The sequence below is a fragment of the Clytia hemisphaerica genome, unplaced genomic scaffold (genome assembly GCF_902728285.1).
Source record: "Clytia hemisphaerica strain Z4C2 unplaced genomic scaffold, Clytia hemisphaerica genome assembly, whole genome shotgun sequence".
NCBI lineage: Eukaryota > Metazoa > Cnidaria > Hydrozoa > Leptothecata > Clytiidae > Clytia > Clytia hemisphaerica.
Genome location: NW_027104057.1, coordinates 973,758 through 989,883, shown reverse-complemented (window position 1 = coordinate 989,883; position 16,126 = coordinate 973,758). Strand labels below are relative to the sequence as shown.

Genomic DNA, 16,126 nt, shown 5'->3' with positions numbered 1-16,126 from the left:
TACAACTCCAGGTACCAAAAGAGTGACTCTGACATAAATAAAACCAACTCATTTTACAGGGATTTGCTTACCTCTTTATTTTTCATGGATTTTCTTTCTGAGAAACGAACTTCATTCCAAACAACTTCCACTCCCTCTTCTGTGTCCATTGCAAGAAAAGAGCTATCAATTCCAGGCCCATTCTTTTGGCTTAGCTGAAAAAAATTGAAAAAGTTAAATTATTTTAAATGAATTTCAGGAATAATCCTTTCAACCTCACCTTCTTCGATTTTAACTCAAATTAGTCAGGTTTGCTGACAGAAAGTAAACATTTATCAGCTAAATTTGGGACGAATTAGGAAAGATTTGATTATCATATATTCAGCTCAAAATTTTCAATCAATGTCGGGTTTTTTGTGTACTAAATTTGGTGATTAGGGTCCAAAATTGATTTTGATTTTTACTTTTTACTTCGCTTTGAATATGGTTAGCGAGGGTCAGTTGTTTTGCTTGGGTCCACTTGAAGCCAAGGTGTTTAAGTTCTAGTTGGGGTCGGATATGGTTGTTGTCCAGTACTATGGATTTCTTGGTAAGGGACAGGGTCTGGATATAATAAATTGTGTCTTTGTTTTGTTAAACTTTAGTCTGTGATTTTTTCCAAATTCAACACACATGTCTAGCATTTCTTAAAGTTGTTTTAGAGTTGGACTGGACAAAATAATATTGTCAGCAAACCAAAAGTAACAACTGATGTGTTAACCTTGCCAGTAATTACTGTTCCTACGTTCATGTTTTGAATTTTTTCTAGTAAAGACTTGGTGTAATGATTGTAAAGGAAGGGTGACAAGATTGAGCCTTGTCTAACACCCTGTGAGAAAACGAATCTGTCTGAGTAGTGGTTCCTGTACTTCACTGTAGCATCCCCCTGGAGGTACGATTGGATGAGAAACTTGAGGACTATGTTCGGAACAGTTTTCTGTTCATACAATGTCTGAAATAGCTTGAATCAATTACATGTATCGAATGCCTTTTCGGCGTCCAAACTACAAAGATAAACTGGACTGTGTTCGGAACTGTACTTTTCGATTGAAGAATAATTCCGCATGAACAGTGGAAGCATTTTCAGCGAAACCAAACTGCATATCATTATGATGTTTAACGTTCGGACATTTATTCAATATAGTCTTTTCAATGATTTTCGTTATAATGGGGGTTAAACTGATACCTCTGTAATTGTTACGTCACGAAGGGATTTCTTGTGAGATTTTACCAGAGGGATAATGACAGAAGTGGTCAATTCGACTGGTAGATCTCTGGTCATCATGACTCGATTGGTAATGTTAGCTAGGATGGAATTCAGCTTTGAGATGCATATTTATAGTGTTTATAGTGTTCCCCTCTTGGCTCAAAGTTCTTAATCTTTTCAGCATTAATGTAATGATTTCTTGTCGCTTGGTTTTGGCTCGTTTTAATGCATTTTCTGAAGTCTTTCCTGACGAAACAGTACCTTGCGTGAATGTGGGTATCTTTTTGGAATCCATCAGAATGCCAAATGTTGAAAAAGTAGTGTAAAGTTTCTTTCTTCCTAGAGAGTTTCGGATTCCACCATTTTTTGAATTGTTTAGTTCAGTGTGAGCTTGTAGTGCTGATTGTTTAAGGGTGGTTTGTATATCAGCAACACATTTCGAGAGGTCACTGCTTTGAGTATAGTCTTCAAAACTATTGTCTGTAATGTTTTTGAAATGTTCAAGGAATTGCTGACTCTTCCATACGTAATTCGGTAAGAATTCGTCTGTAATTTGGTTTTGTTGTGGGTACTCTATCTACATTGCTGTGATTGACATGTAAAATCGCTGAGATGGGAAGATGGTCTCCAGTGTTTAGGTAGGATGGTGGGTGAATAGCTGTGTCTGTAAGTTTGTCCATAATGTTGATGGAAACAATCATATGGTCGATATAGGATTTGTTTGAGAGGGTTGCATGATGATAAGTGTAGGTTGGGTCTGTTGCTTCATAAAGATCGATTGGGTCTTCCTATAATCTTGCTATAAAGTCGTCAATGGGCATTTTTGTGGTAAAAAAAGTGCTATAATTTTGCATAAATTATGCAGATTGTGGGGAAATTCCCTGTTTTCAATCAATTTTTGACCACAAAATCGTCTGTAACTTTTGATCTAGAAAAGTTGAGAATTTGATGTAATACAATTTTTAGCTCAGTTTGAAGAGCTCTATGACGTGGTATGATTTTCCAGGGCTTATAATGTTGCCTCAAAACGCAAAAAATCGCAAATTACGCAAAAACTGCGGGTTTTCAAGCTTGGTAACATTTAAATTCGGAATCAGCACCCTCAAATTGAGTAAGAAACATATCAAAAAGTTGGTCACAGACATTTTGAATTTTTTCTTTATTTTTGAAGCTTTAGCAATCCACTGGCCATGGTCTACTAGTTCTACATCATAAATGAATAATTAGAATATATCAAATTTTTATCCCCTGGCTCCAATGAACACAATGAGGATTATCATCTAAAATTTTTTTTTTTTTCAGATTGTTATGTTTTCACTCATCGCTTTAGAGCTTCAGCGTGGTGGGTAGAAAACTATCACAATCTGATTTCAGGTCAAATATTGAGGGATGTTCAGTGTTATGTAAAAGATTGTCTGTACCAAATTTCCACTTTTTGAAAATGCCCGATTTAGTGAATTGCTAAATTTAATATATACACTTAAAAATTTCCAGAAACTGGCGGCAATTGCAAAATTTAATACACACAAAACATGTTTCTTCGAAAAAATTTTGCGGTTGTAACACGCAAAATTTACACAATTTAAGATAAATTTACTGGTAGCAAATAGGGTGGTATGGGGTGGTTTCAGGATTTTACTAGGTAGTACCTGGTATTAATTAGGGCAAGTACTGTAGGGTGGTTCCAGGATTCTTCCAGGAAGTCCTGGGTAGTCATTAGGAGGTATGAGGTGTACACAAACATACAACATCTGGACTTCTTGAGTACCGGACGGTAGGTACCAAATTGATATATTTTTGCCTACGAAAAGGATGGTGACAGGACTCAACTTAAAGTTAGAAACTGATATATTTTTTCAATAATGATCTTAGTTATTTTTAGTTTTTTGTTTTTAAGTTTCTAAAAGAAGGACCACGGAGGCTTGAATTTGAAGTCAAGGAAGTGTGGGGCAGATGTATAATTTGTATAAAGACACCCAATACCAAAGTAATTTTGAATATCTGTGAATATCTGGGGGCGCTTTTTTCATTTTTTCAAAATTTTGATTTTTAGGGGCATGGTCACAAGTTTTAGCCTTAAAACAAGGCTAAAAACTTAGAGGCACACTTGAGACTTCAAAAATGGTCCGATTTGGCTGAAATTTTGCATACTTGTTCCTTGGGTGAATATCTGGGGGTATTTTTTTTCATTTTTTCAAAATTTTGATTCTTCAGAACGAGGTTAAAATAAAACTTTTCTTTTATGAAAAATCCTATTTATTATAAGTCACTCCAACATTATTTCTCAGTGCAATCAAATCCAGTCGGTCAAACTCAAAATTCTCTTGGTCATTCAGTCTTTATTTTTGAAAATTATCATTTTTCATGTATATATTTTCTAAACGCAATAAGAAGCTAGTTTTTGAAAGTTACATAGGAAGCTAATAGATAAGAGTAACCTTGCAACAACTTGTTACAGAAATAAAGAAAGTGGTAAATTAATACAATGTGTTACTGCCGTTAGACAGTAGTTTTTGTTATATTAGTTTTATGTTTCCTTTGTATCATAGCACTTGTATTCCATTCGGACCTAGGTCGAAGGATGATGATGATGATGAGCACTTGTATTATGTATAGGTATAATTGGTTTGTGATCATATTTTGATGTCCCTGATGTATTAATTATATGATAATTATGTATTATTATTAGGAATGTTTTGTCCTTTGTGTATTGTTAACGTTTCGTAAGTCTCATGGGAGTCTTGTCTACCGTTCTGTATGTTATAAATGTTTGTGTGTAATGTTGGATCACTTATTGTAAGCTGTATTTGTGTACGTTATGGTGTGAGGTGACAGTGTTTTTAGTAAGTGATATATTTTTGATATTTCTTGTACATATTCTATGCTACCTTTTTCTGTACCAAGTCTTAGATTTATACAATTTCTTGTGTTATTTCATTTGCTATGAGCTTTTTCTTGACTTTGTATTTGTGTTTATTTTATAGCCGTTACTTATCAGAAGAACGCGTTGAAAACCTACTCACCTAAATGTCTCTGTCCATGAGTTTGGCCTACGGCATTTACAGAAATGATCTTAGAAACACTCATAAAAGCTATGAAGAAATTAATTTGATGTGTGATCTCTGAAACACTCTTAAACTTAAAATTTGCAAAAAAATTTCATAAAAATGAACAAGAATCTTGCAATTTTACTGGCTATATTTTTGGTTAACTGGCTGAATGAAAATTTTCTTTGCCATCATCTGACCACACTTTTTAAAAACTTTTTTACCTTATTGCAATTTTTGTTTACAATTTTCTCCATTTCAACTTTTTCTACACTGGAACAATAAAAAAATCTTTCATTAGATACGTAAAGTGCACCACGCAATGCTTCAATTCCAATTTTGTCTTTCAAATAACTCTTTTTTATTGCACTCATTGGATAGGAAACAAAATTTTTTTTGGGCCGGCCTAATAACTAGATTTTCCTTACTTACTATGCTTTAAAAACCTCTGAACTTAGGTTGTGTGTCATTCAGGTAGTTAATTTTTTTTACTTATATAGGTTCATAAGCGAATAACTGATAGGTTTTTGGATGGGTGTAGCTCAAGAAAGAGAATCCAATAAGAGCATGCGTACCCTGTTTCCCTCACTCAGGAAAGAACGATATGAAATGAAAAATATTTTTTGATATTCATTCTTTTTTGACAGGTTCAACCCCAACAAGAGCTATAATGCACAAAGAATTCAAAATTGACAATTAACTCAGATTACACTGCAAGTCAAGTAAGTACCGAATGTCTGTTTAACTATTATTTAGATGTTGAAAGATGCCTGTTAAACAGATGGCCAAACTGTAAAAATCACAAATATTTGGTCAGTATAGCTCAATACATTGAAGGCTTTGAACAAGAATTTGTAGCCTTACGTAAATTCTTAAAAAAGTCATTTGAATGTTGCTTAAGATTTAAATGGAGTTTTTGGTGAAAGCAATTCAGTAGTAATGAGAAATTCTAATGATTTTTTTAGACATGGCTTTTCCAACCATAGTACCAACTGAATCAAAATTCGGAAGCTGATGAAAACTCATCCCCCTTTAGCAAGTAAGTGTTATTTTTTAATGCAAGGCGAATAAACAGGTCAACCATATCGTGATATATTCCAGTATACTTTTCTTTAGGGAAGTCATTTCAAGTTCTGAGAGTTTAAAATATTTGTTGAAGGACTCCCTAGGGCACTCAGGCAAGATGGGGATGTGTCGCTGGCCAGAGTCCCTTTTATAAGTCAAAAAGTACTTGGAATATTTTATTAAAATTCACTAAATTTCGAAAATCACACCTCATAGGGTTCAAATTTTGCTTGTCAAGTCCAGCTTTTGCTAAAAATTGTCTAGGATCCATTTTTGAACACCAGTGACATGCCCCCATAGGACTTTGTCGTCAGTACCCTCCACAGGGAAATTAAATGTATATTAAATGTATACAATAAAGGACACAACGCTTCAAAACCTTTCTGAATTTCCATGACATCATTATTTGTTTTAATCTTCAAGGTGATAAAATTCATACGGTATTAAATTTCGCGAAATTTGGCCTAAAAATTTTATCTTAAATCAAAAATTTTTAAAGGTTAACCTCTAGACACTGCCTTAAGGAGGCCCCCCCAGCGGACCCAAAATTCACGCCATCACGCCAATTTTTTTTCAATTTCACGCCATCACGACTGAAAAATTTGATTTTCACGATCACGCCAATTTTTTTCGATTTCCCGCCATTACGCCTAGAAATTTAGTTTTCACGCTCATATTTTGTTGTATAAACTTAATTTTTGCCCACATATATGTGTGTTTGGGCATTCTCATATGCATAAGTCAAGATTATATCATTTTTCCTATTGAAAACACCCGAAAAATCTGGAAGAAATTTGATCTCTGTTTTTCTATTTTTAGCAATACAAAGGGGTCAAATTCCAGTTTTTTTTGGTGTTCTCGATAGTAAAAATGACGTAATCTTGACATGTGCATATCAAAAATTGTTGGACAACTGGTCACATCAAAGGACACCGGTTTGAGGGCTGAGGTATATTTGAATAAATTGACAAAGCTCACCGTGGTTGGGTAACGGAGAAAATTTTTGAATTATGAAGGGTTCAAAGTGCTATTTTAGGACCCATTTCAATTCAATTGGAAAAATAATTCATGTAAAAATAATGGAAATCTTTTAAAAGTACAAGCAACATGAGGGGCCATGCCCCCTGGTCCCCCGTTGACGGGACCCATGGGCATTAATTGTGAATTAGCATGAATAGTTTTCAAAAGTGGAACGAGGAGGCGCAACCATGGTTTGCGCCGACGGGAGAAATTTTCAATTTAGTATGGCTAAAATCGCCCTCATTTACTCTCTTTTTCCCAAAATATTATTTAAACGTCATAGGATTCCTTTGATTAATCTGCTTAAATTTACACCTCATAATACACGCTTTTTTTTTATAACAATGGTGTAAATCCATTTCATCATGGATATTCTTAACTTTTTTGGGAAAATCATCCTAAAATATTCGTACAGCATTCTTAGGTTAGGATCCTAATTAACTAAAAAATGGTCTAAAAATGGCATTCTTAGCTTGAGTAGTAAAATTCTATGATGGTGATATTCTCAGCATATTCTTCACTTTTTGGCCATTTTCATCATGGACATTCTTATAAAGTGTATTCTTATATAAAAAAAAAGCGTGTAAACCTGTTGCTTCTTTTTGTTTAAGGCTTTGCTACAAATGTATATTTTCCTGAAATAAAGGACCTGTCTTTGATGCATCTATAAGAATAAGCATGTAAGAAAGAGAGGAAAATATTAGTTACGGAGGAAGCGCAACCATGGTTTGCGCTGGCGGGGAAAATTTCCAATTTTCGACCCTCTGATAGCGTTCGACTTTATTATTTTAAAGACTAGCTAACAACTGCAAAAAACAATCGGAAGTTACAAGGATAAATGGCAGATGAATAGAACTGTTTGCACCGTTTCTTTTATGTTTTAAAATGAGATCTATAGGAGGCCCCACCAGTTGGGGCCGACCAAGAAAATTTTTAAATTTAAACCCTCTAAATTGGCTAAAATGGACATAGAAATACGATTCAACTAATAAATATAATTTTCACGATCACGCTGAACTGCAAATTTCACGCCATCACGCTTAAAAAAACTCGATTTCACGATCACGCCGGCACTTCATTTTCACGCCATCACGCCGTTTTTTTCAAAATTTCACGCCATCACGCCACAAAAAACCCTCCATCATGCCATCACGCCAACCGCTGGGGGGGCCTCCTTAAGGAAATCAATTTTCATAAAAGATTCTCATTTTTGCAGACTTTCGTTAGTTGCAAGTCACATTTTTAAACATTAGTATTACATATTATATTTTAAAGTAATTTTGCGTTGAAAAGATAATTTTGAACGAATTGGTTTGAGTTTGCTAGGTTTGTTGAAATTATTTTTGACCATTCAAATTAACAGTATATCACTAAGACATACCTTAATCCATATCTTTTAGACGAATTGTTACTTTCATATTGAGCTTTCCATCGTTCTTGCCTTAAAAACCAGGGCATGAAATAACGGTCGGACATCGGACATTGTCCGACCCAAATAGCTTCATGTCCGACCCAAAAAATCAAAATTTTTCAAGCTAAAGTAACCCTGATCGGACATTTTGTCCAACCCACTTGAAATTGTTATTTCGAGCCTTGAAAACAATGTTCAAAAACTAGAAAATGCCTTTCATGGTTTTTGCCTACTTTTTCAGTTCCCCATTAAAATGCAATTTTGCCCTTAAAGAAAACTCCCTCCCTAAATCGAACAAAAATTACCAGTTCCCCTTGTTAGAATGTCCCCCTTAAAATAAAAAAAGGAGTCCACCCTCAGATTTTTCTCTTTAAAGTTTGACAATAGCGAAGTACAACGATTGGTTTGATATCAATGCCATCAACATTATACCTATAATGATATCCAACTAAATAAATAAAACTCAAGAAAAAAAAAGAAATCATAAATTGGAAATAAGCTGAATCCTATAATCAAATGATACAAATAAAACTTTTTATGAATAAAACCAATCAAAAGATGCAGTATCTGGTATACAGTTGTGTTTTGCTAATATCTTAGGCCTTGAAAATTATCTTTATTATTAGATTTGAATTGGGAATGTCTTCTAATTGTAGTCCTAGTTTAAGTTAGGTCAAGCAAGAGGTCTTCCCAAGTAGAAAATTTAGGCAGTAAAACACAAGTAAGATTTCATACTTTATGACATTGTTTTTAAATGTGACAGTACTTGTAAAAATAGGTCTCTGCTGCAAATGTCAAAGATCATTGATGTCGACCAACTATTTAAAGAAAATCTTTGTACCCTTCAGCACTTCAGCAAACATTTTTTACAATAGATAGAGAGGGAAGAAAGGATGCAGATTCATGGGCCCCTACGAGCTATTTTGAGTGGGGGGGGGGAGGGCAAGATTTTGGAAAAAATGTCGCCCACCATGGCAACGAAGAAAATTTTTTACTTTTTACACCCTCATTAAATTAGGGAGAATAACAGTTTTTATGGTTTTATTTGGTCTATTAAAAGTTGTTCTTATAATGTACATAAGTTTCAATATAGCATGGTCTACAAAAAATTGGGCATGAAATTGTGAGCACGAAAACGGGAAAGAACATATTATTAATATTAGATAGAGAAAATTATTATCAATAAAACCAAAGACATAACATCTGAAATTCAATCAACAATTTTAAAATTTTAGTCCCCTCTTTTTTCTTGTTTTAATAGATTCTTGCAGCCCTTGATAAAGAATCCTCCCTTATTTTAAAAAAATTACAAAAATCTCTTCTTTTTTAAAAGGTAATTTTTTTGCTCCCCCTTTGTCCATGCCTTTTCTGAACTAGTTGGGACAGACGTTACATTAAGTTGATAAAAGAGCCAGGCAACAAAATCTTTTCCCAAGAAGATGGTTGATAGTCTATGTTTGTAAATCGTGTAATTCGAAGCTAGACTATTTGATTACTCTTACCGGCTAGTTCGAAACACGGGTCACAGGTTACGGGGCACGGGGTACAGGTCACGGGTCACGGGGCACGGGGCATACAATTTACAGACCGGAAAAAATATAACGATATCATGACGTATAATTCATTACACGTACTACATAACACATATAATAGTACTAATACTACTAGTATAGTATGTCTGAAACAATTATATACGAATAGTATTATCATGAAAATTTTTAAATAATATGTCACCCACAAATTTTGACAAAATGATATTGAATGACAAAAATATTGTCAAAATCATGAAATATAAGGCCTCTGAACCAATTTACAGCAAAATGTTTTTTCATACTCAATAGGATGCTAATCATGTGACTGGATATAGATTGACATGTTTTAAAACGATTAAATGCTGCAAGATAGTGGTTTTAGAGATATGAGTATAATTACGTCACTTTTATTAAAAATTCATAATGGTAGGTGGAAAATATTGACACATTTATAAAATACCATCATTTCTACGTTATTATCCATTGAAATTATATTCATACTCATAGTGATGGAGGGGATATAATGAGATATGATTTAACAATAGCCGTACTATCATTTTCGTGAGAAAGCTCGCTTTTCAGGCGATGGGAATTGTAATATGTATATTACTTACGTATAACATATAACATGCATATAACACTAAAAGTGTATTATTGATAATATAAGCTTATTATATGTATGTAATATGTTGCGGTGTTTTCTGGTCTGCATTATACACGACGCAAACTTCGAAAGTACGTGGAAAGCACGTGATTAGGTTTTAGCTTTTTAAATAGTCATACGTGGATAAAATACCTTAAAATTGATTTTTTCGATAATTTTTAGTGTTTTTAAAACATTTTCTGTTTGAATTACTTTGATCTGAGCTGCCCCGTCACCCCGTGCCCCGTGACCCGTGTTTCGAACTAACCGTTACTCTTACGCTGTTAAACTATATTTGTGAATTCTTATGTGATTATTTTGGAAATATATCAAGTAACACAAAATGTGATGCTTCCTTTTTTTTCTTGCTTTATTTTAACAAAACGATAGACCTTTTTTTAAAGAGGCAGCCACGTTGAATAATTATGTACTCCAGCATAAAAACAATGATACAGTCTTGCATAATTACTGTATCGTGCATATTTTAAAAATTATGCATGGCTGTATCATTGTTTTTATGCTGGAGTACATAATTATTCAACATGGCTGCCTCTTTAAAAAAAGGTCTATTTGGAGTATATTTCGCGAAAACCATTGATATTTAAACCTGAGTTACCTGAGTTTGAACTGTAAAGAAGCCGACGTGAGTAAACGGGTAAATCAAGTAAGAACCCAACTTACCCGGGTAAGACGGGTTTCTATTTTTGGAATCTTTCCACCTGAAATACTCGAATAAATTGCTCATTACATTTCTCAGGTAAACCTCACGTCAATAACTTGAGTTTTACCCTACTAGTTTTACGCGAGTTAGTTTACCAGGGCAATTACATTAGGAATTATAATATCTGAGTATTCTGCGTTCTTTTGAAAGATTATAAGCAATATTATACTTCGTCTTTAAAATCGTTTAGATGGATCCTATCTTACAGGTAAAAAAACTTGCTTTGTCCAGCTTCGGAATGTTACACGAGGTTCAAATATTTTGAACGTTTGTACAAGAACTTTGTTCCCGAGCGGTACTCAACTTGAAGGCCCACCACCTTTGATTGTTATCGATCATTTTATTGATTACTTTGGTCACAATAGAACATTCGATTGGTAATGTCTGGAACAAGTTCTAATACCTGATGATGCCTCTGACAACTGGGAACTGCCATTAAAATAATGTTATGTTTTTACTGTACAAAGTTCCTTCTCCAAATGAGCTAAACACTTTCTTTTAAAACACAGAGCATTAAAGGTCTTGATTATAGTTTATCATTCAACTTGTTTCACTACTCTGCTGTGGACAAAAACACTGAACATTCCGGTGTGTTCAGCAGGGTTGTCTTGTAGTTGTACCATTGACGAGTGATGACTGAACAGCGCTAAATTCAAATTTCCTACTGTAAGTTTTTGAGCCAGAAATCTGCCTCAAACATCAAAGGTTGAACCCACTCTGTCCATATCAGATTATAAAAATACAGGATATGTCTCCTGTCTAGGTCCTAGTATGCTACTACAGTTAAACACAACGACTGAAGTAGGAGAGGAGAGGAGGAGCAGGAGTAGAGATTCTGGCCTCTCCTCTGCTCTTGAACTTCCAGAACTTGATGTTTGGTATTCTATTGCGTTGATTTGAACCTTTAGAAGTCAGTAGTAATATGAAATAAAATACCTCTTTCTTGTGTTTCTCCCATCTTCCACAAGGGCTTGTTTCTATAACCTCTTCATCATCACTTTCAGAATCAAGAGTAGGAGGATCAGTAACTCCTTGTCCTCCAACTGGGTTCGCCATTTTGATTTTGTAATTTATTATTTTACAATCGCTCAGAATGCTATAATTAGGTCGGAATACAAAAAGTATAATATTCAGACCGAACTGACTAATAGGTATTTTTAGGTCAGTACTTTAGATATAACAAAATTTAACAGATTCGACAGAATATGAAAATAAAATTCCTTTAAAAGTTTTCGATAGACTGAGAATACGTCCGTACTAAATATTAGCTTTTTTTTCTCGACTTTATGGTAGTTTTGGTGCAAAAAGGTAGCTCTAGCTGAACTATTTATAAAGTGAGAGATAACACATAAGCTTATGATGAATGGAGAATTTCTTTCAAAGGCCGGGCTTTCAAAAATAAAAGAGATATTCTGGATATTTTGGATTTTTTCTAGGACTTTTTAACTCGAATCTAATCCTAGGCACTTTCGGTTTCGATTTCGATTTTGGTCCAGCCTCCCTAGACTCGATGAAGTATAAGTCCCAAGGGTTTGAAGCCCGTTAGAAGTGAATCTTTAACCTTTCACAGGCAAGAAAAAGTAAAGCCTTTAAAATGTGCGCCGTATTTCTAATATATGACGCGCGACGGATTCCCGGACGGATTGAATCTAGCGATTTCTTTGTTTTTGAGTATGTACCTTTTGGAGATCTGCACTCGATTTTGAAAACGACCGTACGTTCGGCAAAAATCAGGTCTCTAAAATCGGACCCTTACAGTGCAGGAAAAATTTGGCTGAAAATTACAAAATTACCTTAGGGCATAGCCTGACAGGTAATTAAGATTTCATAAGGAGATTACACGAACGAATTTACGATGCAGCCAAACTTAGTATATCTTGTTCGAGCGCCGGTAAATGAGCCTTTGAAAATTTTTAAGTAGACCAAGAAAATAGACATTATTCAATTTATGCTTTGTTCAAATGTATTTTACATGTAATAAAACAATGATTGAAGTAAACTGTAAATTATCTTCCTCTACGTGGTCCTCCACGACCTCTTCTGTTTGAACCATTCGAACCTGTAGAAACAAAATTTGTTTAATAAGACTTCCATATGAAATCCCACGGGTTGCAGCGGGTGGGCGTAAATTCGTTCGTGTAATTTCCTTATGAAATCTTAATTACCTGTCAGGCTATGCCCTAAGGTAATTTTGTAATTTCATTCCGGAAATTACACGAACGAATTTACGATGCAGTCAAACTTAGTATATCTTGTTCGGCTGCCGGTAAATTCGCCTCTGTTTAAAGTTTGTTATTGGAGGATTTTAGTATGGAAGATTGAAATGATGAGAGATCTATAATAGCCTTATCATAATGTCTTTCCTAAACAGTTTGACTTTTCCAACTGCCTTGTTTCAAAATGTCTTTTAATGACACCCCTAGGGCTCTAGCTTTAGACGATCCAGCCGACCTAAAAGAATGTGCCGTGAATTTTGATGTTGGGATCCCTGCTTTTTCTAACATCGTTAGTAACCATCTAGCTATCGTCTTCTTCGAAACCTGGTCATGGGGTTTTACATAGCTTAGGAAAATCCCACTACCCTCTTCTTTCCTCCAGGATTTTGTTCTTTCTAAGTACGTTTTTCAAAGTTTCGACTGGGCACAGATCTGAGTCCTCTGGAAACTTATAAACTTTGATGTTGGAGCTAGCTTTCCCTGTTTGTGAGTGTTTTACTCGTCCTTCAATTCCAAAGACTAGACAATCTTGAGCCTCAAACATGTATTCCTTTCTTAGTTTCCCTATTTCGGAACCCCTGTTTATCAGGCAAATTGACAGTAAAGTCACGCATTTAAGGGACAGATTCTTGTTGCTCAGGTTACAGGACTTGCCCATACCCTTGATAAAATCTAGCACTTGTTTCACATCCCACACAAACACCAGTCTGGGTTTGGGTGGGCGGTTGTTAGAGACACCTTTCATTAGTTTGCATACAAGTGGGTTTTTCCCTACTGCCACCCCTTCTATTTCTTCATGGAGGGCTGAAATTGCTGATCTATGTTTATTAATGGTTCTGTATTGTTGACCTTCGTTGAAGCATTTTGTGAGAAATTCTAGGATCTCTTCTATAGCACATCGAATATGATCAACCTTCCTTTGCTCACACCAGCTGCTCCACCGTTTCCAGGACGATTTGTAAGCAGCCTTTGTACCTCTAGATCGGGCATCTGCAATAAGCTGGGTTGCCCCTTCTGAAATTCCTGTCTTAAGATGTTTACCCCAGAGATTAGCCATGCTCCTAGTCTCAAGGTCTCCCCCAATGGATGTTTGTTTCCCTTTGGGTCTCTCAGGATTTCCCCTGTCGTTGGAAGAAGAATGGGTCTTCTGACACACATTTCCACTAGCTTCGGGTACCATGTCTGTGTTTGCCAAATAGGGGCTATTAGTACCATGTTCCCCTCCTCTTGGTCCACCTTTTCTAATACCCTTCCAATTAGTGAAAATGGAGGAAATGCGTAAGGTTTCCTTTGGGTCCAACATATTTGTATTGCATCCGTTGCTAGTGCGTATGGGTCTGGCTTCCAGGACACAAAAGGGGTCATTTGAAATGAGTGTCGGGAGGCAAACAGATCTATTGTCGGTTGGAATTGAAATTTTTTGCATGTTTCCCTAAACATTTTTGGGTCTAGTTTCCACTCGCTGCGGTCCAGACCCCGTCTGGATTCCCTGTCCGCCTCTTTGTTCAGGCGACTTGGGAGGTACTCCACAGTAATCATGATCTGGTGTTTTAGAAGGTAATCCCAAATCCTTTTCGCATACTAGGTCAGAATCTCGTTTTTGGTGCTGCCCATCTTCAATATACAACTCAAGGCTACTGTGTTGTCTATCTGAAGGTGCAGTCTTTTGGGCTTTTTCAATTTTGTAAAAGTCCTTATTGCAAGTTCCGCTGCTATCGTTTCTTGAATGTTTATGTGTTGCTGGTTTTCCCATTGGTTCCTTTGGCCCCCTGTCTTTTTTCCCTGGCAATGGGCGCCCCATCCCCCTGTTTTGGCCGCGTCCGATTGAATTATTAGGTCTGGTGGGCCCAAATTGATTTTTCTCCCGTTCTGGAGTTTTAGGTTCTCTATCCACCAATCTAATTCCAATTTCCCTTGCCGATCTAACTTGACTATTGTCTCGTAGCTCAGTTGATTTTTTAAGGCCTTTATTAGGTTCATCTTGCAAATTCAATGGGGCAGGGAGAACTGCCGCATAAGTGGAAGTCAATTTTCCTATCAGTTTCGAAAGTTCCATGAGGGTTATTTCCTTTGACTGCAAAACTTTTTGGCAGAGTCCAACTATGTTCTCTATTTTTTCCCCTGGTAAGTCATTTCCTCTGAATTTATTAACATACCCAAAAATTCTATTTCCGCTGTAGGTTCCATCACTGATTTCTCCTGATTTATTACAAACCCCAAGTTTTGAAGGAGGTAAATGATCGTATCCCTGGCCTGGAGTATGGTTTCTAGGTTTTCCTCCATGACCAGTATGTCGTCTAAGTAAATTACTAGCCGGATGTTCAGTCTGCGTAGAAACTGAACAGGGACTTTCAAAATGTTTGTAAATATTCTTGGGCCTGGTGCAAGTCCGAAGCAGAGACAGGCAAACTCGTACAGGCAACCTTTCCAGGTAAACCTCACAAATTTCCGATAATCTGAGCGGATTGGAAGGTTGAAGTAGGCATCTTTCATGTCCAACTTCACCATTAAATCTCCCTTTTTTAACATCTCTGTCATTTGTTTTAACCCCTCCATTTTGAATTTTTCGTACACAATGTAGGAGTTTAGATTCTTTAGATTTATTATTGGTCTTTGCTTCCCGTTTTTCTTTTCCCTTAGAAAGATTGTGCTCACGAATTGGCCTGTCTCTCCTTTTACAGGGTAAATTGCTCCCTTTCTCAAAAGTTCTGTTATCTCCAGGTCTACAAGTTCTCTCTGTTCTTTTGGCATGTTTATGTCTTTTGGAGAGGCTTTTTACCTTGGAATATTTATTAGGTCTAGTGTCATTCCCCTGATTGTTTGTAATATCCACTGGTCTGTTGTAAGTTTCTCCCAGTTTTCCGAAAAATATTTTAATCTTCCCGCAAGGGGTGTACATTTTTTAGACCTCTTATTGATTTTGTGTTTGAGAGATCTCTTTTTTTCATTAAGTTTAGACTTGGAGCTACAGGACTTTTGAGATAGGGAGATTGAGTCTCTTTTGGACTTTATCTCACCTCTATTTCTGTTGTTGTGACGGTCCTCTCTCTGGGGTCGTTGACCTTCTTCTTGTGCACGGTTCTGGTGGTGTAATGAGGATGCCCCTTTGCCAGAGGGGCGTTGTCGATTGGGCTTCTTCTTTAAGTCCCGGATTAGTGATCTTGACAGCTTGAGATCTTTGGATCTGTGTTTCAAAGTTTTGTAGAAGTTTTTACCAAATTAATTTGTCCGATTTCGGTTTGAACT

At 35.8% G+C, this 16,126-nt stretch overlaps 2 protein-coding genes across 3 annotated transcripts in view; one reads left to right on the top strand and one right to left on the bottom strand.

The window, feature by feature from the left end:
* Window positions 1-11,750, bottom strand: part of LOC136812280 (nuclear receptor-binding protein-like) — a 58,323-nt gene extending 46,573 nt beyond the window's left edge. For both annotated transcript variants that reach the window (XM_067068771.1, XM_067068772.1), the window contains exons 1-2: window positions 11,601-11,750; window positions 72-194 (exon numbers count right to left, since the gene is read on the bottom strand). In XM_067068771.1, coding sequence (XP_066924872.1) covers window positions 72-194; window positions 11,601-11,720 — 243 coding nt within the window. In that variant the 5' untranslated portion in view covers window positions 11,721-11,750. The remainder of the gene's footprint in view (window positions 1-71; window positions 195-11,600) is intronic.
* LOC136812278 (uncharacterized) overlaps window positions 1-16,126 on the top strand; it is a 277,042-nt gene that overhangs the window by 73,524 nt on the left and 187,392 nt on the right. The gene's annotated exons all lie outside the window — the stretch shown is intronic.